Source organism: Chiloscyllium punctatum, chromosome 28, assembly GCF_047496795.1.
Source record: "Chiloscyllium punctatum isolate Juve2018m chromosome 28, sChiPun1.3, whole genome shotgun sequence".
NCBI classification, from domain to species: domain Eukaryota; kingdom Metazoa; phylum Chordata; class Chondrichthyes; order Orectolobiformes; family Hemiscylliidae; genus Chiloscyllium; species Chiloscyllium punctatum.
The window spans coordinates 14,188,443-14,213,783 of NC_092766.1; the positions used below are offsets into that span (position 1 = coordinate 14,188,443).

The following is a 25,341-nucleotide window of genomic DNA, read 5'->3' on the forward strand; positions in this document are numbered from 1 at the left end:
CAACCTTAACCTGAGATAGAGTCATAGAGATGTATAGCATGAAAACAGAACCCTTCGGTCCAACCTGTCCATGCCGACCAGATATCCCAGCCCAATCTAGTCCCACCTTCCAGCACCCGGCCCATATCCCTCCAAACCCTTCCTATTCATATACCCATCCAAATGCCTTTTAAATGTTGCAACTGTACCAGCCTCCACCACATCCTCTGGCAGCTCATTCCATACAAGTACCACCCTCTGTGTGAAAATGTTGCCCCTTAGGTCTCTTTTATATCTTTCCCCTCTCACCTTAAACCTATGCCCTCTAGTTCTGGACTCCTCCACCCCAGGGAAAAGACTTTGCCTATTTACCCTATCCATGCCCCCTCATAATTTTATAAATCTCCATAAGGTCACCCTCAGCCTCTGACGCTCCAAGGAAAACAGCCCCGGCCTGTTCAGCCTCTCCCTAGAGCTCAAATCCTCCAACCCTGGCAACATCTTTGTAAATCTTTTCTGAACCCTTTCAAGTTTCACATCATCTTTCCGATAGGAAGGAGACCAGAATTGCACGCAATATTCCAACAGTGGCCTAACCAATGTCCTGTACAGCCGCAACATGACCTCCCAACTCCTGTACTCAACACTCTGACCAACAAAGGAAAGCATACCAAACGCCTTCTTCACTATCCTATCGACCTGCGACTCCACTTTCAAGGAGCTATGAACCTGCACTCCAAGGTCTCTTTGTTCAGCGACACTCCCTAGGACCTTACCATTAAGTGTATAAGTCCTGCTAAGATTTGCTTTCCCAAAATGCAGCACCTCGCATTTACCTGAATTAAACACCATCTGCCACTTCTCAGCCCATTGGCCCATCTGGTCCAGATCCTGTTGTAATCTGAGATAACCCTCTTCGCTGTCCACTACACCTCCAATTTTGGTGTCATCTGCAAACTTACTAACTATACCTTTTATCTTCACATCCAAATCATTTATGTAAATGCCAAAAAGTAGAGGACCCAGCACCGATCCTTGTGGCACTCCACTGGTCACAAGCCTCCAGTCTGATAAACAACCCTCCACCACCACCCTCTGTCTTCTACCTTTGAGCCAGTTCTGTATCCAAATTTCTAGTTACCCTGTATTCCATGAGATCTAACCTTGCTAATCAGTCTCCCATGGGGAACCTTGTCAAACGCCTTACTGAAGTCCATATAGCTCACAACTACCGCTCTGCCCTCATCAATCTTCTTTGTTACATCCCAAAAAAACTCAATCAAGTTTGTGAGACATGATTTCCCACGCACAAAGCCATGTTGATTATCAGTAATAAGTCCTTGCCTTTCCAAATACATGTACATCCTGTCCATAGGATTCCCTCCAACAACTTGCCCACCACCAAGGTCAGGCTCACTGGTCTATAGTTCCCTGGCATGTCTTTACCACCTTTCTTAAACAGTGGCACCACATTAGCCAACTTCCAGTCTTCTGGCAGCTCATCTGTGACTATCGATGATACAAATATCTCAGCAAGAGGCCCAGCAATCACTTCTCTAGCTTCCCAGCATCCAGCACTTCCTCCTCTGTAATCTGGACATTTCACAAGATGTCACCATCTATTTCCCTACAGTCTATATCTTCCATATCTTTTTCCAAAGTAAATACTGATGCGAAATACTCATTTAGTATCCTCCCCCATTTTCTGCGGCTCCATACAAAGGCCACCTTGCTGATCTTTGAGGGGCCCTATTCTCTCCCTAGTAACCCTTTTGTCCTTAATGTATTTGTAAAAACTCTTTGGATTCTCCTTAACTCTATTTGCCAAAGCTATCTCATGTCCCCTTTTTGCCCTCCTGATTTCCCTCTTAAGTATACTCCTACTTCCTTTATACTCTTCTCAGGATTCACTCAATCTGTCTATACCTGACATATGCTTCCTTCTTTTTCTTAACCAAACCCTCAATTTCTTTAGTCATCCAACATTCCCTATACCTACCAGCCTTCCCTTTCACCCTGACAGGAATATACTTTCTCTGGATTCTGGTTATCTCATTTCTGAAGGCTTCCCATTTTCCAGCCGTCCCTTTACCTGCGAACATCTGCCTCCAATCAGCTTTTGAAAGTTCTTGCCTAATACCATCAAAATTGGCCTTTCTCATATTTAAAACTTCACCTTTTAGTCCTTTTCCATCACGATTTTAAATCTAATAGAATTATGGTCGCTGGCCCCAAAGTGCTCCCCCACTGACACCTCAGTCACCTGCCCTGTCTTGTTTCCTAAGAGTAGGTCAAGTTTTGCATCTTCTCTAGTAGGTACATCCACGTACTGAATCAAAAACTTGTCTTGTACACATTTAACGAATTCCTCTCCATCTAAACCCTTGACAGTCTACCATAACCACCCTATTATTCTTACTGATGTTGAGATCTCCTTTGTTTCTCAATTTCCCTCTGACTAATGGGGGGTCTATAATACAATCCCTTTCTTATTTCTCAGTTCCACCCAAATAACTTCCCTGGATGTATTTCCGGGAATATCCTCCCTCAGCACAGCTGTAATGCTATCCCTTATCAAAAATGCCAATCCCCCTCCTCTCTTGCCTCCCTTTCTATCCTTCCTGTAGCATTTGTATCCTGGAACATTAAGCTGCCAGTCCTGCCCATCCCTGAGCCATGTTTCTGTAATTGCTATGATATCCCAGTCCCATGTTCCTAACCATGCTCTGAGTTCACCTGCCTTCCCTGTTAGGCCCCTTGCAGTGAAATAAATGCAGTGTAATTTATTAGTCCGACTTTGTCCCTGCCTGCCCTGACTGTTTGACTCACTTCTGTTCTCATCTGTACCAGTCTCAGATTGATCTCTTTCCTCACTATCTCCCTGGGTCCCATCCCCCCACCTTACTAGTTTAAATCCTCCCAAGCAGCTCTATCAAATTTCCCTGCCAGTATATTAGTCCCCTTCCAATTTAGGTGCAATCTGTCCTTCTTGTACAGGTCACTTCTACCCCAAAAGAGATTCCAATGATCGAAAAATGTGAATCCTTCTCCTATACACCAGCTCCTCAGCCATGCATTCATCTGCTCTATCCTCCTATTCCTGCCCTCACTAACTCATAGCACCAGGAATAATCCAGATATTACTACCCTTGAGGACCTCCTTTTTAAATTCCTGCCTAACTCTCTGTCATCTCCCTTCAGAATCTCGACATTTTCCCTTCCTGTGTTGTTGGTTCCAATGTGGACAATGATCTCTTACTGGCCCCTCTCCCCCGTGAGAACATTCTGCACCCTCTCTGAGACATCCTTGATCCTGGCACCAGGGAAACAAACTTTTTCGCTGCTTGCCACAGAAACGTCTGTACCTCAGATGAGAGAATCCCCTAACACAATTGATCTCTTGGAGGCTGATGTACCCCTCGTTGCATTAGAACCAGTCTGAATACCAGAAACTTGGCTGTTTGTGCTACGTTCCCCTGAGAATCCATCACCCCCTACATTTTCCAAAACAGCATACCTGTTTGAAATGCGTATAGCCACAGAAAGCTCCTGCACTCGGTGCCTACCTCTCTTACCCTTTCTGGAGTTAACCCATCTATGTGACTGTATCTGAGACATTCCCCCCTTCCTACAACTGCCATCCATCACATAGTGTTGCTGTTGCAAATTCCTCATCGCTTCTATCTGTCTCTCCAACCGAACCACTCGATCTGATAAGATTCGCAGCCAACAGCATTTACAGCAGATATAATCCGCAGTAACCCTTAAACTCTCTTTAACCTCCCACATCTGACAAGAAATTGAGGTAGGTAGATAGGACAGGGAAGATGGCGTTTGGTATGCTTTCCTTTATTGGTCAGAGTATTGAGTACAGGAGTTGGGAGGTCATGGTGCAGCTGTACAGGACATTGGTTAGGCCACTGTTGGAATATTGCGTGCAATTCTGGTCTCCTTCCTATCGGAAAGATGTTGTGAAACTTGAAAGGGTTCAGAAAAGATTTACAAGGATGTTGCCAGGGTGGGAGGATTTGAGCTACAGGGAGAGGCTGAACAGGCTGGGGCTGTTTTCCCTGGAGCGTCAGAGGCTGAGGGTGACCTTATAGAGGTTTACAAAATTATGAGGGGCATAGATAGGGTAAATAGGCAAAGTCTTTTCCCTGGGGTCAGGGAATCCAGAACTAGAGGGCATAGATTTAGGGTGAGAGGGGAAAGATATAAAAGAGACCTAAGGGCAACTTTTTCACACAGAGGGTGGTGCGTGTATGGAATGAGCTGCCAGAGGAAGTGGTGGAGGCTGGTACAATTGCAACATTTAAGAGGCATCTGGATGGGTATATGAATAGGAAGGGTTTGGAGGGATATGGGCCGGGTGCTGGCAGGTGGGACTAGATTGGGTTGGGATATCTGGTCGGTGTGGACAGGTTGGACCAAAGGGTCTGTTTCCATGCTATACATCTCTATGACTATGACTCTAAGTACGCATCACTCTATTAAAATGGCACAGTGCTGCCTCACAGCACCAGAGACCCGGGTTCAATTCCCGCCTCAGGCGACTCTCTGTGTGAAGTTTGCACATTCTCCCCGTGTCTGCGTGGGTTTCCTCCGGGTGCTCTGGTTTCCTCCCACAGTCCAAAAATGTGCAGTTAGGTGAATCGGCCGTGCTAAATTGCCCGTAGTGTTAGGTGAAGAGGTAAACGTAACTGGGTGGGTTGTGCTTCGGAGGGTCGGTGTGGACTTGCTGGGCCGAAGGGCCTGTTTCCACACTGTTAAGTAATGTAACCTAAAGCAAACCTTCTCAAAAAAAATCGCAAATGATGGGGCAGTTTACCACGGCCAATCCACCCTGACCTGCACATCTTTGGACTGTGGGAGGAAACCGGAGCACCCAGAGGAAACCCACGCAGACACGGGGGAAGAGTGTGTCAACTCCACACAGACAGTCGCCCGAGGGGGGAATCGAAGCCAGGCGGCGGTGGCTAGCGCAGTTTATTGTTCAGATCTCTGCTACTTTTCTGGCCTCAGTTTGGGTGCCTGCGCCTTTAAGAGGAGATGGCGGGAGCGTATGCCTTTAAGAGGGCGGGCGGCCTGCGCCTTTAAGAGGGGGAGTCAGCTGATCGCGGTCAGCTGATCTGAATGGGACAGACATGGATGTGTCAGTTTCATTGCTACTTTGTTGGTTTGTTACAGTCTTCCCGGAACTGGTGAGGGGCTCCAGGTCCGACTCCCACAGAAAGGTAAAGGTGGGGAGCCTGGGGAGGGGGGCTTTGGGGATCCCGGTGAGCTGAAAGCAGAGGTTTTTTTTTTATTTAACCTCGCAGTATTTCTTTGCCTGTTAACTCTCCCACCCTCATCTCCTCTTGGTTTCACATTGACTCCTTCCTGTGAATTAAAGGGCATCCTCTCATCTCTTGAACTTCTGGTTTTTTTTTGTATGTCTTGTTGGGAGGGGCTGGAAGTTTCCCTGCTCAGGCGAGGAGGACGTTCGGCCCGCGGCGCCTCTGCTAGCCCCTTGTCTGCTGCTGCAACTCCTCACTTTTCTGTCTTCTCCCCCCCCCCCCCCCCCCCTACCTGTGGCTTTCCAACAAGCTGTGTTCCCTCGTTTTTAACTTTTTCATCTCTCTTTCCACCCCCCCCCCCCCCTCACCCACCCACCTGGGTGAAGGGTCAGACTCAGTGTCACTTGGCTGATGGGTGCCCCCTTCTTGGCTGCTACCTGGTTTGTTTCCCCTGCAAGGTTGGTGACCCCTCTTGTGAGTGAGATTGGCACAGTGGTTAGCACTGCTGCTTCACAGCACCTGAGACCTGGGTTCAATTCCTGCCTCAGGCGAACTGAATGTGGAGTTTGCACATTCTTCCCCCTGTGTCTGCGTGGGTTTCCTCCCACAGTCCAAAAATGTGCAGGTTAGGTGAATTGGACATACTAAATTGCCCGTAGTGTTAGGTGAAGGGGTAAATGTAGGCGTCTGGGTGGGTTACACTTCGGCGGGTCAGTGTGGATTTGTTGGGCCGCAGGGCCTGTTTCCACACTAATCTAATCTAATAAGAGGGCTTGGTTTTAATGGGAGTCTGCCAGTAGTCATTAGTTGGAACTGTGTGTGTGTGTATATACATGTAATGTGTAAGTGATAGCGTCAAGCAATGTGGAAACAGACCTTTCGGTCCAATTCACCCATGCTGGCCAGATACCCCAAATCCGTGTAGTCCCATTTGCCAGCGCTTGGCCCATATCCCTCTATTCCATGTCCCCATCCAGATGCCTTCCAAATGTTGTAATTGTACCAGCCTTCTCCACCAGCTCTTGAAGCTCACTCCACACATGCACCACCTTCTGTGTGAAAAAAGTTGACCCTTATATCCCTTTTAAATCTTACTCCTCTCTCTCCAGTTGTGCAGGGTACAAGGTATACAGCTCATTTGGTGTTCTGTTGTGATATTAAGTTTGGGGTGGAGTGGGGGGGGGGGGGGAGGGGGGTAAGGGAACTGAGGGGAGAGTGACTGGATTCCCACTGAAGGCGTTATTGACTTTTTAATGTATTCTTTCATGGGTATTATTTATTGGACTGTTCTTGCCCCATTCCTAATTGGTGGCACGGTGGCTCAGTGGTTAGCACTGCTGCCCCCTCAGCACCAGGGACCCAGGTTCGATTCCAGCCTTGGGCAGATCGTCTGTGTGGAGTTTGCACATTCTCCCCGTGTCTGCGTGGGTTTCCTCCCACAGTCCAAACATGTGCAGGTTAGGGTGGATTGGCCGTGCTAAATTGTCCTGTAGTGCCCAAGGGTGTGCAGGTTAGGGTGGATTGGCTGTGCTAAATTGTCCCACAGTGCCCAGGGATGTGTAGGTTAGGGTGGATTGGCCATGCTAATTGTCAAAGGTCACCCTCCTGTGGTGAAATGGGTCTGGTGGGTGCTGACTGTATGGTGTGATGGATGAGTTGGGCAGCCTCTTGCCAATTTATAAGGAACGGGGTGGGGAATTGGACCGATGGTGGGAAGGGGTGGTCTGAAGGGAAACAGCACGGGGCGCCCGGGCTGAGTGGTCTGGGAAATGGGGGGGGGGGTGGAATTGGATCACGGTATTCCGCAGGGACATCTCTGCCAACACACCCACTTGCCCTCTGATTACCCAGGCACGTCTCTACTGCCACCCCAACGCTACCCCCTTCTGGTTGCTCCAGGTTGACTCTCTGGGTCGAATGTGAAGAGATGAAGCCAAAAGAGTGAGTAGACTCCTAAAGGGAGTCAATGGTTTTTTAATATAGATTCCCTACGGTGTGGAAACAGGACTTTGGGCCCAACAAGCCCATGCCAACCCTTCAAAGAGTAACCCACCCAGACCCATTCCCCCTACATTTACCCCTGACTAATGCACCTCTCCTACACCTCCCTGATTACTACGGGCCCACTTCCCATGGCCGATCCACCCTAACCTGCATATCTCTGGACTCTACGGGCCCACTTCCCACCCTGCACATTTTTAGGTTGTGGGAGGAAACCCTCGTGTACGTGGGGGAAGGATGTGCAAACTCCATACAGACGTTTGTCCGAGGCTGGAACTGAACCTGGGTCCCTGGCGCTGAGAGGCAGTGGTGCTAACCATTGAGCCACCGTGCCCGCCCCCCCCCCCCCACCCCCAAAGGCCTGGTGGTCTTATCACTGGACTGTTGAACCCGAGATCCAGGTAACATTCTGGGGACCTGGATTTGAATCCGGCCACGGCCGAGGGATCGGAAATCCGGGATTGGAAGCTTACTGGCCGTGAATCCGTGTCGGGGAAAAACCCATCCGGTTCCCTGATGTCCTTTAGGGAAGGGAACTGCCATCCTTACCTGGTCTAGTCTACACGTGAACTCCAGACCAGCAGCAATGTGGTTGACTCTTAACTGCCCCTTGGGGCAATTAGGGACGGGCGGTCGCCACTTCCACCTTCGATTGAATGAATTTTTTGTTTTGTTGAAGCCCCTCAAGTATGTGAGCATGATCCTGGCTGATCTGATTCCCCTCTCTCCTGGTAAACTTTGGAATAATGTACTAACTCCTGCCTTAGTGGGTCTGTGAAGGGATGCCCATATTCAGGGTGGGACCTTGCCCATGTGCCAATTAGAGACGGGTGAAGGGAATTGGCACCGATGGCAGTCTCCAAACTCTGGTTGCAGACGCGTTGGAATCTGTTGGTGATAATATTGGTCTCTTTTTTTTCGTGTGTGTGTGTGTGTCTCTCTGTCTCCCCCCTTCCTTGTCTCTTCCTCTCTTTCCCCCCACCCCCCCCCGCCCCCTTCCTTGTCTCTCTCTTCCCCTCAGGTTTCCTTCGAGTATAATCCAGGACGAAGTACCCGACGGGTTGAGCCCTCTCCCAATGTCCTGCACGTGCGGGCGGTCGGATCCAGCGACACCATCCACTACCTGTGGAGCACCCTGGGGGCACCCACCGTCCTGCTGGTCTACACCAGCAGCCCCAACAGCTCCCTGCACATCAACTGGACTCGCCTGGAGCAGCGGGACCCCTCCAACGCTGTGCATGTCGAGCCAGCCGAGGCTGTCGTCCACTCTGCCGCTGTCATTTTCTCCCGGGTGGGTTACTGGGTCGCCACGCAAATGCAGTCCTGTCTGGTGTGAAACCGCAGCGACCGTTTAGTGTTATCTCCCTCCCCTCACCTCTGTGCCTGGGGTGGGGAGGGAGTGTCACTGCCTGGACCCATCATTTATTGCCCAAACCCTAATTACCCCACAGGGCAGTTAAGAGTCATAGAGATCTACAGCATGGAAACAGACCCTTCGGTCCAACCCGTCCATGCCAACCAGATATCCCCACCTAATCTAGTCCCACCTGCCAGCACCCGGTCCATATCCCTCCAAACCCTTCCTATTCATATACCCATCCAAATGCCTCTTAAATGTTGCAATTGTACCAGCCTCCACCACTTCCTCTGGCAGCTCATTCCATACACGTACCATCCTCTGTGTGGAAAAAGTTGCCCCTTAGGTCTCTTTTATATCTTTCCCCTCTCACCCTAAACCTATGTCCCTCTAGTTCTCCACCATCCTGGGGGAAAGACTTTGCCTATTTACCCTATCCATGCCCCTCATGATTTTGTAAACCTCTATAAGGTCACCCCTCATCCTCCGACGCTCCAGGGAAAACAGGCCCATCCTGTTCAGCCTCCCTCTGTAGCTCAAATCCTCCGACCCTGGCAACATCCTTGTAAATCTTCTCTGAACCCTTTCAAGTTTCACAACATCTTTCCGATAGGAAGGAGACCAGAATTGCACACAATATTCCAACAGTGGACTAACCAATGTCCTGTACAGCCGCAACATGACCTCCCAACTCCTGTACTCAATACTCTGACCAATAAAGGAAATCATTCCAAACACCACCTTCACTATCCTATCTACCTGCAACTCCACTTTCAAGGAGCTATGAACCTGCACTCCAAGGTCTCTTTGTTCAGCAAGACTTCCTAGGACCTTACCATGAAGTGTATAAGTCCTGCTAAGATTTGCTTTCCCAAAATGAAGCACCTCTCATTTATCTGAATTAAACTCCATCTGTCACTTCTCGGCCCATTGGCCCATCTGGTCCAGATCCTGTTGTAATCTGAGGTAACCCTCTTCACTGTCCACTACACCTCCAATTTTAGTGTCATCTACAAACTTACTAACTGTACCTCTTATGCTCGCATCCAAATCATTTATACAAATGAGGAAAAGTAGTGGACCCAGCACCGATCCTTGTGGCGCTCCACTGGTCACAGACCTCCAGTCTGAAAAACAACCCTCCACCACCACCCTCTGTCTTCTACCTTTGAGCCAGTTCTGTCTCCAAATGGCTAGTTCTCCCTGTAGACAACCATATTGCTTTGGGTCTGGAGTCATCTAGGGCCTGACCAGGTAAGGCCCTAAAGGACATTAATGAAGCAAATGGGTTTTCCCCCAACAATGGTCATCCTTAGACTCTTAATTCTGCATTTTCTGTTGAATTCAAATTCCAACATTGGCCATGGCGGGAATTGAACCCCAGAGGGTGAGCTGGGTTAACAGTCCAGCGATAACACCGCCAGGGTCACTACCTCCCCAACTGAGCCTCAATAGCACTTGTATGTCAAAGGTCTCGTGGTCAGTCTTACCTCTGATCACTCAAGGCATGGTGCTGTGCGAGGACTCTGAGGTAAAAGGTTACACTCAGGTACCTGAACAAGGTCTGTCAGATTCTTCAATACCGCAATATCTAGTTCTCTGTTTTGTACAGAGTGAGGTAGCTGTTAGGCACAATGTTTTCTTAGCTGCAAATTTGCAACCATGTTGTTTAGCAAATCTAACCATTGTCCCCTTGACGTTCAATGGTGTTACCATCACTCATTTCCCCCTCTCCCACTATCAATATCCTGGGGAATTACTGTTGATCAGAAACTGAACTGGCCCCAGCCAATATAAACACTGGCACCAGAGCAGTTCGGAGACTGGGAATCCTGTAGTAAGTCGCTCACCCCACCGCGGCCCCCCCCCCCTTGCCCAACCCCCATGTCTGTCCCACTATTGAAGAGGCACAAGTCAGGGGCATAAGGAAATTGGCCACTTGCCCTGGCTGGGGGTGGGGCACAGCGCCAATAAAAGTCTAGAAGCTCGACACCATCCGAAACAAAGCAGCCGCCCCCCCCCCCCCCCCATTGATTGGCACCACATCCGCAGACATCCCTGCTCCCCCCTTCACCGATGCTCAGTCACAGCAGTGTGTACCATCTCCAAGACCCACTGCAGCCAGGCTCCCTCCCTGAGGGGCATTGTGGGTCACCCCACTGCGGGTAAACTGCAGTGATGCAAAAAGACAGCTCACCCCCTCGCGTTCTCAAGGTGGGCAATACAATACTGGGCCCAGCCAGCCATGCCCGTGTCCCACAAATGAATATAGGGCAAAGTAGTGTGGGGCCCCTAGGCTAATCGGGAGTGCTGCATTTGTATAGCCACTGCAGCTTAGCGTCACCCAGGGCAGGATACCCCGGGAGAGGGTTCCCAGAACAGTCCAATGGTCAGAGAAGGCAGCTTTGAATGGCCTTGTTTAGTCAAGTCGATAAGGTAGAAGCCTTGGTGAGTGTTTGCTCAGTTATCAGGGGCTGTGTTGGCAGACTGGGCTGTGCCTGACCTCGGGGCCTCTGACTGGGGTTTGTGGGGGGGGGGGAGCCAGTTGCTACCAGTGACGCTGCCGAACAAGCAGTTCAAGGAAATTATTGACGCACTCTTGTACCCTGCTTTCCAAACCAGTTCCAACGCAGACGCATACTGTTCTCTACAGCCCTCCCGCCCCCCAATCTCTGTCACCTCCTCCAGCCCCCTACACCACCTCCCTATCTCCGTCAACCCCTACACCCTCTCCCTATCTCTTCCTCAATCTGCCACCCATGCCCAGTCTGTGCCAACAGGTGGCTCCAGACCCCCATGGCCGCATTGCTGCCCCCACCTGGACAGTAAGGGGGGGTGGTGTCCTCCCAAGTCTGGATCGCTCTCTTCCTCCCTGTTCCCTTCCATTCCCACCCCGGGGTCTGGGTGACTTTCCTCGTGTTCCATTTTTAGCTGTGCCCCTGCCCTCATTGGCCACCCCAGCCCCCACCTTCCTGCCAACCCTGTGTCAGCGAAACAGACGCCACATTCTCTGTTCCTTCATGAAGTGCACTGGCCCCAAGCACTTTGGTGGGGTGGGTGGGGGGTCGGGCCTGGTCCATATCACCAGGCACCAAGACTTTGCACAGGGGGGCAGGTGTGGGATACTTGGGGGTGGTAGTGCGTTTGGTTCAGCAGGGGCCCCCCCATCAGCGATCAGACAGCCCACCGTTGGACCCCCGGTTTGATTTCTGGCTGTTTGCCTCCGCAGGTGTTAGAGTACGATGACGCGGGCAACGTGGCCGATATCTCTCGGGTGCCGGCAAGCAGCTTCTACCCAGCGTACCAGCTGGAGGAGCTTTCTTGGGACAATGTCAATGCCACCCTGGACCCCCGCCGCCTGACTGCCCAGCTCTGCGGCCGCAACGCCAGCGACCAGCTGTTCGGCAATGGGAGCTTCACCTTCCGGGTACGTGCGCGGGCCGGCTGCTTCTCTTCTGACTTGTCCCCTGCACCTTCCCCGCCACCCGCTCTGTCCAGCATGTTCCCGGGGAGTGGGTGGAGGGGGGGTGGGGGGGGTAAAACACTGCCTTTCTTGACTCTGTATCTAACCCTGTGCTGTCTCTGTCTCTGGGAGAGTTTGGGTTGAGCAGTATAGAGGGAGCTTGACTCTGTATTTCTCACTGTCCTGGGAGTGTTTGATGAGGGAAGCAGTGTAGAGGAAGCTTTACTCTGTATCTAACCCTGTGCTGTCCCTGTCCCTGGGAGTGTTTGATGGGGGGGCAGTGTAGAGGAAGCTTTACTCTGTATCTAACCCCGTGCTGTCCCTGTCCCTGGGAGTGTTTGATGGGGGGGACAGTGTAGAGGAAGCTTTACTCTGTATCTAACCCTGTGCTGTCCCTGTCGCTGGGAGTGTTTGATTGGGGGGGGGGGGCAGTGTCGAGGGAGCTTTATCCTGTAACTAACCCCATGCTGTCACTGTCTCTGGGAGAGTTCGGGGTGAGCAGTGTAGAGGGAGCTTGATTCTGTATCTAATGTTGTCCTGGGAGTATGTCGAGCAGAGACAGGGCTCCATGTTGATTGGCTGTTTGTTTGGTTGTTGTTCCCAGATAGCGGCCTTTGAGGACACAGGCCGGGACATGGAGTTACCGCGCCTCCTGCACACGGCCAACAGCTCGCGGCTGGAGTTCCTCATCGACGGGGTGGCCCCCCGGGGGAACCACTCTCGCTTCGCCCTGGAGCTGTTCACCCTGGAGGGCCTGGGGGCCCGTCCTGAGCTCAGACTGCACCACAGCATTGACGATGAGTACACCCCCAGCATCTTCCAGGTGATCCTCCCCCCCCTCCCCCCCCCTCCCCCCCCCCCCCCCCCTCAGCCTCCGCAGCCAAACCGTAATGCCCCCTGTAGCAGAACAACCCTCCAACCCCCTCGCAATGAGATCATTGGAGGGCACCCCCTCCTCCTGGTTTTCTGACGTGTCTGGGTCTGGGTCTGGGTGCCACATTACCAAAAGGATGTGGACGCTTTGGAGAGGGGGCAGAGAAGATTTCCGAGGGTGTTGCCTGGTATGGAAGGTGCTCGCTGTGAAGAGAGAGCGAGTAGGTTAGGATTGTTTTCATTAGAGAAAAGGAGATTGAGGGTTGCAAAATCATGAAGGGTATAGGCAGGGGTGGATAGAGACCAGCTTTTTCCCAGGGTAAAGGATTCAATAACGAGAGGTCACGCTTTCAAGGTGAGAGGTGGAAAGTTTAAGGGGGATACACGCAGCAAGTACCTCACACAGAGGGTGGAACGCATTGCCAGCAGTGATAGAGGCAGGCATGGTAGATTCATCGCTCTCGCTCTCGCTGTACCATGGTTAGCAAACTCTAACCTCTTGTTGTTTTTCTCCTACCCCTGCCCAGATGGATCAGCTGGTAGCGCTGGGCGAGAATGGGAGTACGATTGCCAGCTTCCTCCAATGGAAGCCAGTGGCCTACACTTCCCAGCATCCCTCGCTGGCCAACTCGGTGCCCGCCCGCCAGTACGGCCTGCAGCCGGGCCGCAACCACAGCCTGCCGGCCTTCAGCCTTGCCTACGCCTTCTACGGTGCCCCGCTGCCCGGGGGACCCCGCCTGGCAGCCATGAACATCTCCTTTGGCGGGCCAGACAGGGGGCTCTATGAACCTGGGAGGCACATCCGCTGGTGAGCTGGGCCGAGGGGAGCGATGGAGGGAAGGGGCCTGAGGGGAACCCGCTCAAACGGAGGGCTCGAAATCTGGGCCGCGTTCTGGCACCGTCAGGAGGGAGCTGTGGGGTGCTGCCAGGCTGGGTTCGGGGTGCCTCTGGGCTGGGTGACGTGTATCTCCGACCCGTGCGCCGTGTCCCTTGGGGTCGGGCACTGTGTCGGTGGGCAGGGTCTCATGGCCCCTTCTGTGTGTTCATGTTTAACCTCTGACCCTCTGTCCATCCCCCCAGGTCGGCTCTGATTGGACACGGGGAGCCTCCCCAGGAGCGGTTCTCTGTCCTGGTGATAGTGATCATGACTGTAGCCTTGGGGTTGCCTGTCTTGCTGCTGTTGCTGGGTGGAGTGACGGTCTGTATCATACACCGGAGACGAACCACCACTCTCTACCAGCCCGTCAACTAGGCTCCCTGGAACCTGACAGACTGCACCACCTTCTGCATTGACCAGTCTCCTACCTCCTCCAGTCCATCCATAGTCCAGGAGGTGCATTGAAACTGCAGGATGTACCCTGCAGACATTTTTACCTCATTTTTACAATGTTTAAACTGTTACTGCTTTACTGTGGCTGCTCCACTGAGTGTAGAGGGAGCTTTACTCATATCTAACCCTGTGCTCACTGTCCCTGTCCTGGGAGTGTGGTGGGGGGGGGGGCTGGGTGGGTACAGTGTCCCACTTTACTCTGTCCCTCACCCTGTGCTGTCCCTGTCCTTGGGAGTGTTTGATGGGGAGGACAGTACAGAGGGAGCTTTACTCTGTATCTAACCCCGCGCTGTCCCTGGGAGTGTTTGATCAGGGGGACAGTGTCGAGGGAGCTTTACTCTGTATCTAACCTTGTGCTGTCCCTTTCCCTGGGAGTGTTTGATGTGGGGGGAGGGGGGGAAAGGGGAAAGACAGTGTAGATGAAGCTTTACTCTGTGCTGTCCCTGCCCAGGGAGTAGGGCTGGAGAACAGCCTGAGATTTAGTTTCTGAAGGAAGTCTCAGTGATGGGATTTGAACCCTCGTGTCGTGTGGGGTTTGAGTCCCAGGCCGAAGCCCTCCCAAGTAGACCCCGGCTATAAACGACACGTGAGCGAATAAAAATGGAGCTGGGGGTCGGACCGTACAGCATCGGGGTGGCTTGGCGTTTCCCCTTCTGGAGCCATGGGATTTTATTTTGAACAATTAAAACATTTTGGAGCCCTCGGTCACTCGTGCATTCCACGTTCCCTCGTTTTTGTTCCAATCCTCGGCGCACGGGAAGGTGTGGTCGGGAATCTCTCCGCGGTGGGGCACCGCTGTGCACAGCAAGATCCCAAAACGCAAAAAGAGACGAGAACAGCAAGCAAGATCTTAGAGGGGAAACCAGCTGGCAAGATCTTTTTTTTTATTTAAAATTAAAAATTGCGGTGTTGATTTGAAGGGTCTTTATTGGCTGCTGGGGGAGGGGGGGGTGTAAATTTTTGCTTCCAAATTGGGTCCTTTCATGTCGCGCCTAATTCGGGGAAGGTAAGGCTGGTCCCCCTGGTTCAGGCCTGAGCCCAGAGCGGGTGTTGGCGCGCCCCCCCCCCCCCCCCCCCCCCCCCCGCCAAAACCCGGTGAGGCCTCATGCAGCCAAATAGCCCCTCCCATTAAAAATGAGCCACACCCTGCTCAGGAGAAGGAGCTGTTTGTGTTCTGAGCATTTTATTACCTTTTAGCAAAATACAAATGTAACACCCTGCATACAATTTGTTTCAAAAACTATTATATATGTAATAACAATCTGGCTTAGAAATGTTCGGGGGGGTGGAGCAGAACTGCTTAAACTGTGCCCCAGGGAGTCTCGGTTCCCCTTTTATGTTAATCCTAAGGAGGGGAGTTAACCTTGAAATCTGCCCCCTCCCCTATGACTGACCTTTTTTGAAGCAAAAAAAACCCACCCACCACCACCTACCCCCTCCACCCTCCCCAGAGATGAGTTGAGATGCAGAGTAATGGGAATGTTGATTTTTTTTTTTGCCCCCCTAGTTGTGACCATGTTGTCCTGTTAGCTGCCAAGGTAAAGGGGTGGGGGCATGCTATTGGCGACTAGACACCACCCCCCCCCCCCCCCCCCCACCCCGCCCTGTCTTTCCAATACCTCACCGCTCTTTCTGGGACCCGGATTCACGTGGAATTGACCCCCTTGAGGCCTTCTGGTCCTGGATGTTCAAAGCTTTGACGTTGGTACATCAGAGGTTGGGGGTGGGGTGATTTTGGAGGTAACTGCCAAGCTGTCCAGGCCTCCAGCCCGAGGCCTGCATTGTGCGTGACTAGCGGGCGGGGGGACGGTGTTCGGTCGACTCGTCGAGCTGAGGGCGGAAGGGAGAAATCGAGCCCAACGTTACTGAAGAGGTTGATTTTCGAAAAAATAGGTTAAATTAAAAAAAACAAGGGTCCTCTTGTGGTGCAATGTCCCTGCCTTGGGGACGGGAGATCTCGGTTCAAGTCCCACCTGCTCCAGAGCTGTGTAACAATGTTTCTGAAGAGGTTGAGTAGGAAGAAAAGGAAATATTATAAAAGGGCCCTCTTGTCTAGTGGTAGTGCCTCCTCCTCTGGACCAGGAGGTCCGGCTTGAAGAACCACACTGCTATGGAAATGTTTAATAGCATCTCTGAACGTGTTAGGTTTTTTAAAAACAAAAATCAAGGAAGCATGCCTAATGTAGCTAACACAAAAAAAACTTTAAATACTGTAGGGAGGGGGGGCACTCCTGTGGCACAGTGGTAATGTCCCTGCCCCTAGATTGAGGGGCCTGAGTTCACATCCCCCCCAACCAAATAACATCTCAACAGCTTGATTAGAAAAAGTTAAAGTTTTCAAAATATGATGGAATTACAAAAAATAAGGTGATGGGACCTTAATAGCAATATAAAGTAATTAATTGGAAAACACCAAAAATTTACTGCTGGTAGTTAATAGATTGAAAAAATACCACAGATGATTTGATGAAAGAAATTTGTTAGATTATATGAAAGAGCACGTCTGGTTGTTGTGTTTAGAACAGACTTAAAAACAGTTGGGCCTAACTTCCTCGTGGCTCCAGGCCTAGTGACCTGGGAGTTATTGCTATGATAACCACATCTTCCAAGGAGAAAGAAAAGGGATTTTCCTTTTCAGCAGAAAGCTTTAGAAAGATGAAAGTACATCTACATAAGGATAGGACGCTGGAAATGTCAACACTGACATCCTTGTGGTTCAGATCCGAGCCCAGGTCGTCTTGGCTGTCCTAGCAACGGCACATGGGCAGTGCAATATGGTTGCCCAGGCCTGAGTGGACACAGGCTGTATTTTCTTTTTGTGTGGGTGGAAACCGTGGGATAGATCTTTATATTTACACAGTAAATGAGCAGCAGCTTAAGGAACGAGACGTGAAAAGAGGGAGCGAGAGGCCGTTTGTAGTTAGTTTGCTAGTGTTGCTAACTCCTCCTGTCATCATGGCCACCGGAACTGAAAATAGCTTCCCCCTTTACTGCTTGATTGTCGCGGGTTACGCTCGCTCCCCTGTCTCAGGGTCGACGTCTGTATCTGTAAAATGGAGGGGGGGGGTAGGAAGGGCAGAACAGTGTCAGAGAGGAAGAGAAGCCTCACTCTGTCAAGTGAAAAGCAGATGCTTTCCACACCCCACACCCACCCACCCACCTCCCCCGGCCGATCGACCCGGTCAGAGATGTTACAGAGCAAATGGGACTTGAATCTGGCTCTGAGGGAGGGACACCACCATTGTGCTGGAAGAAATCCCATCCCCAGCTCAGTCAATCCCCCTCTCTAATCCATGCAATGTGCCCTTGACTCTGCACGGGAGCGAGTCCCCCATTCTCACTCCCCCACTCCCCTGTGGGAGAGAGTTGGGCAGCACAGGGGTTGGCACTGTTGCCTCACAGCGCCAGAGACCCGGGTTCAGTTCCCGCCTCAGGCGACTGTCTGTCTGTGGGGAGTTTGCACATTCTCCCCGTGTCTGTGTGGGTTTCCTCTGGGTGCTCCGGTTTCCTCCCAAAATGCGCAGGTTAGGTGAATCGGCCAGGCTAAATTGCCCGTGGTGTTGGGTGAAGGGGCAAACGTAGGGGAATAGGTCTGGGTGGGTTGCTGTTAGGAGGGTCGGTGTGGACTTGTAGGGCCGAAGGGCCTGTTTCCACCCTGTAAGTAATCTAATCATTCTCACTCCCCGGGAGAAGATGTTTCTCCTCAATTCCTGAGTGGAATTGTTCGTGACTGTCTTTAAATGAACAGCCCCCTGCTAGACCTGTCCCCCCAAGTAGAAACAAATCTCTGTCCACCTCTTCTGAGTTTTGTGGATCTTGAAAAGGTGGGAGTTGCAACCATCACTGACTGAAAATCCTGGTTTGTAACTCACCCATACTCCATAGGCTGGGGCTCCCTGTTCATCTCCGCCTCGATTTGGTGGTGGAGGGGGGAACGCTGGAGCCACGGGGCCCTGGGCCAGCGTCTGGATTGAGGCCTGGGGAAGCACGCTGCTCCCGCAGGGCGGTAGGCTCCCGGTGACTGTGGCAAACGACTGCCAGGGGTCGTGGGGACGTTCCGATGGCTCCGGCGGGATGTCTGGGGAAACGGGGAGAGAAGCCGGCAGTCAGTTACCGGAGGAGGGGAGACAAAATGGAGGCGAACACGACAATCGTCTCGCCTGGTTTCGTTCACGATATTCCCAGTGCAGATCTGAAATGTAAACGTCACGCTGCCATGCTGACCTCCCACCAGCAGGGTGGTGCTGTGACGAGTGTCTGAAGGCACAGTTGGGATTTTTAACTTGTCATGGTGACCTGCCAAGAGGCTGGTGGCGCTGTGACAGGTTTCTGAAGGCAAGTCTAGGATTTTTAACTTGTCATGCTGACCTCCCACCAGCAGGGCGGTGCTGTGACAGGTCTCGGAAGGCAAATCTGGGATTTTTAACTTGTCATGGTGACCTCCTACCAGGAAACTGGTGCTGTGACAGGTCTCCACATGCAGTTATTTTTAGTGTAAATGTTACGCTGCTATGATGACCTCCCACCAGCAGGGTGGCACTGTGACAGGTCGCTGCATGCAAATTTTGTATGTAAACATGTCACGCAGCTATGACGAACTCCGACCAGCACAGTGGCGCTGTGACAGGTCTCTGCATGCAGAATTCTGAATGCAAACGTCACGCTGCTATGATAACCTCCCACCAGCAGGGTGGTGCTGTGACCGGTCTATCAAACAGTAGGTGCCACAACCATCAAAACTTACATTTATGTAACGCCTGTAATACAGGAAAACAGGAGTTTCTCAAGCCAAATGAGGCCAAACCATGGAAAGAGCATTTTGAATGTGTTGGATACAGAAGGAAATCAGAAAATAAGGATTACTTTCACCCAAAGGTGAAATCTTTGACAGAAGGAGGGGACGCTAGCGGCCAGAGGTTGCAGGAAGGACAAACAGATGATGAGTCCAGATAAAAATCTCCTGCTATAAACAAATGGGCAGCAGGTCTCTAAAAGCCTTTGGAGAAACAGAATTGGAAGTGAATTAATTCCTCCCTCTTCCCAATTCCCCAAAGCCTGTCCCACCATCAACAAGGCAGCAGTTAGGAATGTGAGGGAATGGGAGTCAGGAGTTACTCTCGGCAGGATTCCCAGCCTCTGACCTGCTCTTGCAACCATTGGGTTTATGTGGCTGGGTCCAGGTCAGTTTCTGGGCAATGTTAACCCTCAGGATAGTTTATTGATGGGAAACCAACCAATAGTGGTTGGTATTGAATAGATCTGCCCTCTTTTTCTCTCTCTCTCTCTCTTGCTGTCTTTCTCTCTCTTTCTCTTTCTCTTTACCCCGCTCTCCGTCTCGCGCTGTTTCTCCCCCTCCCTCTTTCTCTCTTCCCTCCTCTCTTTCTCTCCCCCACTCTTTCTCAATGGTGACCTCCCTGGATGTTGATAGGTTAGATTCTCCCTTGTTGGAGATGGTTATTCCCTGGTGTTTGGGTGGGGCAAATATTACTCGTCAGCCCAAGCCTGGATATTGTCCATGTCTTGCTGGACTTAGATGTGAGCTGCTTCTGTGTCTGAGGAGTCACCGAAATAACTGAACATTGTCCGATCGTCAATGTACACACCCACGCAATCAGCAGCCAAAGAGTTTCGAACGTAGATTGAGAATAAGCAGCGAAAATACAACCAGTGCTACAGTTGTAAAGTTAAAAATCACACAACACCAGGTTATAGTCCAACAGGTTTAATTGGAAGCACACTAGCTTTCGGAGTGACCTGAGGAAGGAGCATCGCTCCGAAAGCTAGTGTGCTTCCAATTAAACCTGTTGGACTATAACCTGGGTGTTGGGTGATTTTTAACTTTGTCCACCCCCAGTCCAACACCAGCATCTCCAAATCATGACTACAGTTATGAAGGTGGGGAAGAGGCAGTGTAGATTGGGAGACAGGAATTTGGCGTCTGTAAAATGCTGAGGGAGGGGGTGGAAGCAGCGTGTGGTCTCTTTAAAAGATCGTGTGCTTTTTTTTTTTGTCCCCTGGGCTGAGAGATTAAAATGGATGTCTATGAGCAGCAGCTTGAGTTTGCAAGTACACACAGAGCCCGAAATGAAACGTTTTGTATCGGAAATCCATACGGTTAGCTCCAGTTTTAAGAAACTTAACATGTTTTTGACTTTAGCCAATCAATTTGGATCAGGTACTTACATACCAACCACCTCTTAAATTTAAATCTGATGGTTTTGACAAGATAGGTCCAATCCTGTTGTGAGGAAAAACTGAAATGTCGTCATGTGTATAAAAGAAGGGGGAAGTTGGACCCCAACCCAGAGAGAGAGAGAATTTGACTCTGTCAGTCAGAGAAAACACCATCCACATAATAACGATGCCAATGACCCAAAAAAAGGGCGTTCCTGACAATGGGAGAAGGCACAGAACATTCCGGAGACTGGCTGTAATTTTGAGAGACGGAATTCTATATTTTGTGTGCAGCCTGTTCTGATATAACACGATAGTTTCGTTCCCTCGTTGAAAGGAAAATCGCGTAATAGCAGCATCATTTCCACTAACGGGACTAGAATCACATTATAATCGCCGTTTCGGGCATAAGCCCTTCTCCTGCTCCTTGGATGCTGCCTGACCTGCTGCGCTTTTCCAGCAACACATTTTTCAGCTCTGATCTCCAGCATCTGCAGTCCTCACTTTCTCCTAGAATCACATTCTAGCCAATATAAGGATGAGAGGTTTGTGTTGCACAAGTAACTGTCTAAATCCTTCAATCACGTTTTAGCTAACTTGGGTTGATGACATTGAAAGTGGAGTCACAGTTGGATAGGATAGGGAAGGCAGCGTTTGGTATGCTTTCCTTTATTGGTCAGAGTATTGAGTACAGGAGTTGGGAGGTTATGTTGCGGCTGTACAGGACATTGGTTAGGCCACTATTGGAATATTGCTTGCAATTCTGGTCTCCTTCCTATTGGAAAGATGTTGTGAAACTTGAAAGGGTTCAGAAAAGATTTACAAGGATGTTGCCAGGATTGGAGGATTTGAGCTACAGGGAGAGGCTGAACAGGCTGGGGCTGTTTTCCCTGGAACATTGGAGGCTGAGGGGTGACCTTATAGAGGTTTACAAAATTATGAGGGGCATAGATAGGGTAAATAGGCAAAGTCTTTTCCCTGGGGTGGGGGAGTCCAGAACTAGATGGTTTAGGGTGAGGGAAAAGAGACCTAAAGGGCAACTTTTTCACACAGAGGGTGGTACGTGTATGGAATGAGCTGCCAGAGGATGTGGTGGAGGCTGGTACAATTGCAACATTTAAGAGACATTTGGATGGGTATATGAATAGGAAGGGTTTGGAGGGATATGGGCCGGGTGCTGGTAGGTGGGACTAGATTGGGTGGAGATACGTGGTCGGTATGGACGGGTTGGACTGAAGGGTCTGTTTCCGTGCTGTACATTTCTATGACTCTATAACAGAGATAAGGAGAAACTTCTTCAGCCAGAGAGTGGGGAATCTATAGAATTCATTACCACAGCAGGTTGTAGAGGCCTGGTCATTGAGTATATTTAAGACGGAGTTAAATAGGTTCTTGACTATCAAGGAGATCCAGGGTCACAGGGAGAGTGTGGGAGAATGGGGTTAAGAAACTTTTCAGCTGTGATTGGATGGCGGAGCGGGCTCGATGGGCTGAATGGCCTAATTTCTGCTCCTGTGTCTTATGGTCCGAATTACCCATAGTGCCCAGGGACGTGCAGTCTAGGTGAGTGAGAGGGACAGGAGAGAGTGGGGGAGGGGGGGGGAGCGGATGAGAGAGAGAGATAGAGGGAGAGAAGGAGATTTGTGAAGGGATTCCTCCGATCTGAGGCAGTATGGCTGTCATCGGAGGAGCCACAGGAATCGGGGAATGCTGGAGAGGCCAGGATTGGAGGGGAGCAAAGATCTCTGAGGGGGTGACTGGGATAGGGAGGGGGTGTAGGGGGCTGGGGGGGTGACAGGGATAGGGAGGGGGTGTAGGAGGCTGGAGGAGGTGACAGGGATAGGGAGGGGGTGTAGGAGGCTGGAGGAGGTGACAGGGATAGGGAGGGGTGTAGGGGGCTGGAGGGGGTGACAGAGATAGGGAGGGGGTGTAGGGGCTGGAGGGTGGTGACAGATAGGGAGGGGGTGTAGGGGCTGGAGGGTGGTGACAGATAGGGAGGGGGTGTAGGGGCTGGAGGGTGGTGACAGATAGGGAGGGGGTGTAGGGGCTGGAGGGTGGTGACAGATAGGGAGGGGGTGTAGGGGCTGGAGGGTGGTGACAGATAGGGAGGGGGTGTAGGGGCTGGAGGGTGGTGACAGATAGGGAGGGGGTGTAGGAGGCTGGAGGGGGTGACAGATAGGGAGGAGGTGTAGGAGGCTGGAGGGGGTGACAGAGATAGGGAGGGGATGGAGGGGGTGGAGGGGGTGTAGGGGGCTGGAGGGGGTGACAGAGATAGGGAGGGGGTTTAGGGGGCTGGAGGGGGTGTAGGGGAGCTGGAGGGGGTGACAGAGATAGGGAGGGGGTGTCGGGGCTGGCGGAGGGTGACAGAGACAGGGAGGGGGTGTAGGGGCTGGAGGGGGTGACGGAGAAAGGGAGGGGACGTAGGGGGCTGGAGGGGACGTAGGGGGCTGGAGGGGGTGACGGAGATAGGGAGGGGGTGTAGGGGGCTGGAGGGGGTGACGGAGATAGGGAGGGGGTGTAGGGGACTGGAGGGGGTGACGGAGATAGGGAGGGGGTGTAGGGGGCTGGAGGGGGTGACGGAGATAGGGAGGGGGTGTAGGGGGCTGGAGGGGGTGACGGAGATAGGGAGGGGGTGTAGGGGGCTGGAGGGGGTGACGGAGATAGGGAGGGGGTGTAGGGGGCTGGAGGGGGTGACGGAGATAGGGAGGGGGTGTAGGGGGCTGGAGGGGGTGACGGAGATAGGGAGGGGGTGTAGGGGGCTGGAGGGGGTGACGGAGATAGGGAGGGGGTGTAGGGGGCTGGAGGGGGTGACGGAGATAGGGAGGGGGTGTAGGGGGCTGGAGGGGGTGACGGAGATAGGGAGGGGGTGTAGGGGGCTGGAGGGGGTGACGGAGATAGGGAGGGGGTGTAGGGGGCTGGAGGGGGTGACGGAGATAGGGAGGGGGTGTAGGGGGCTGGAGGGGGTGACGGAGATAGGGAGGGGGTGTAGGGGGCTGGAGGGGGTGACGGAGATAGGGAGGGGGTGTAGGGGGCTGGAGGGGGTGACGGAGATAGGGAGGGGGTGTAGGGGGCTGGAGGGGGTGACGGAGATAGGGAGGGGGTGTAGGGGGCTGGAGGGGGTGACGGAGATAGGGAGGGGGTGTAGGGGGCTGGAGGGGGTGACGGAGATAGGGAGGGGGTGTAGGGGGCTGGAGGGGGTGACGGAGATAGGGAGGGGGTGTAGGGGGCTGGAGGGGGTGACGGAGATAGGGAGGGGGTGTAGGGGGCTGGAGGGGGTGACGGAGATAGGGAGGGGGTGTAGGGGGCTGGAGGGGGTGACGGAGATAGGGAGGGGGTGTAGGGGGCTGGAGGGGGTGACGGAGATAGGGAGGGGGTGTAGGGGGCTGGAGGGGGTGACGGAGATAGGGAGGGGGTGTAGGGGGCTGGAGGGGGTGACGGAGATAGGGAGGGGGTGTAGGGGGCTGGAGGGGGTGACGGAGATAGGGAGGGGGTGTAGGGGGCTGGAGGGGGTGACGGAGATAGGGAGGGGGTGTAGGGGGCTGGAGGGGGTGACGGAGATAGGGAGGGGGTGTAGGGGGCTGGAGGGGGTGACGGAGATAGGGAAGGGGTGTAGGGGGCTGGAGGGGGTGACGGAGATAGGGAAGGGGTGTAGGGGGCTGGAGGGGGTGACGGAGATAGGGAGGGGGTGTAGGGGGCTGGAGGGGGTGACGGAGATAGGGAAGGGGTGTAGGGGGCTGGAGGGGGTGACGGAGATAGGGAAGGGGTGTGGGGGGCTGGAGGGGGTGGAGGGGGCTGGAGGGGGTGACGGACATAGGGAGGGGGTGGAGGGGGCTGGAGGGGGTGACGGAGTCGGGGAGGGGATGTAGGGGGCTGGAGGGGGCGACGGAGTCGGGTAGGGGGTGTAGGGGGTGGAGGGGGCTGGAGGGGGCTGGACGGGGCGACGGAGTTGGGGAGGGGTGGAGGGACTGGGGGGGAGGGACGGGGTGGAGGGGGTGACGGAGTTATGAGGGGGGTGTAGGGGGCTGGAGGGTGTGAAGGAGTTAGGAGGGGGGTGGAGGGGAGGGGAGGGGGGGTGGAGGGGGCTGTAGGGGGTGACGGAGTTAGGGAAGGGGTGTAGGGGGCTGGAGTTGATGGCGGAGGCAGGGTGGGAGTGTAGGGGGAGGGGGTGGCGGAGGCAGGGAAGGGGTGTGGGGTGGAGGGAGTGGCAGAGGCAGGGAGGGGGTGACAGAGACGTGGGGGCGGTGGAGGGGGTGACAGAGGGTGTGTAGGGGGTGATGGAGGCAGGGAGGCGGTGGAGGGGGTGAGCGAGGGGGGGTGATCGAGTGGGGGGGGCAAGGTCAACGTCACCAGCCCCCGATTCACACCGGCCGTGGGGGGGTTGGGGGGTGGGGGGTGGGGGGTGGGGGGGTTCCTGCTGATTAACGTTGCTTCCCGAAACAGAGATTCTCACTCCCTTAAAGGCGGCAGGAAAACAAGACAGAAATGTGTCAGGAACACCAGCGCAGAACCATTTCCAGTTGGAACAACTGCAGCAGAAGTTTGTGATTTGTGCAGCAGGAAGTGAAATTGATCAACACTGAAACTCCAAAACCCCTGCCTTCAGTTTCAGAGGAGGAGGAGGAGGGGTTGCAGCCCCGGCAATGTTTTGACTTACTGTAGGTGTTGTTCCCTCGTACTTTCCTGGTGAGTTTTCTCAGGGGGCAGTGCTGGAAGGCCAGCCTGAAAATGCACTGTTTCCTCCGGGTTTGCATCCGCTCGGAGCCTGCCATTCCCTCTCGCTCCGCCTTGCTCCCGGGCTGTCCCCTCCTCCTCCTCCTCCTCCTCCTCCTCCCCCCCTTGACGGAGGCAAAGGCTGGGAACTTACCCTCCCCAGCTCCTGAATCTCAGC

At 52.9% G+C, this 25,341-nt stretch overlaps 1 protein-coding gene across 1 annotated transcript; it reads left to right on the plus strand.

Moving 5' to 3' along the window:
• Nucleotides 1-5,093: 5,093 nt before the first annotated feature.
• On the plus strand, nucleotides 5,094-14,448 carry glmp (glycosylated lysosomal membrane protein). The gene is made up of 6 exons (XM_072548951.1): nucleotides 5,094-5,213; nucleotides 8,278-8,547; nucleotides 11,843-12,040; nucleotides 12,681-12,899; nucleotides 13,477-13,757; nucleotides 14,030-14,448. Exons 1-6 carry the CDS (start codon nucleotides 5,124-5,126, stop codon nucleotides 14,199-14,201), a joined length of 1,230 nt encoding a protein of 409 aa, XP_072405052.1. The 5' UTR covers nucleotides 5,094-5,123; the 3' UTR covers nucleotides 14,202-14,448.
• The last annotated feature ends 10,893 nt before the right edge of the window (nucleotides 14,449-25,341 follow it).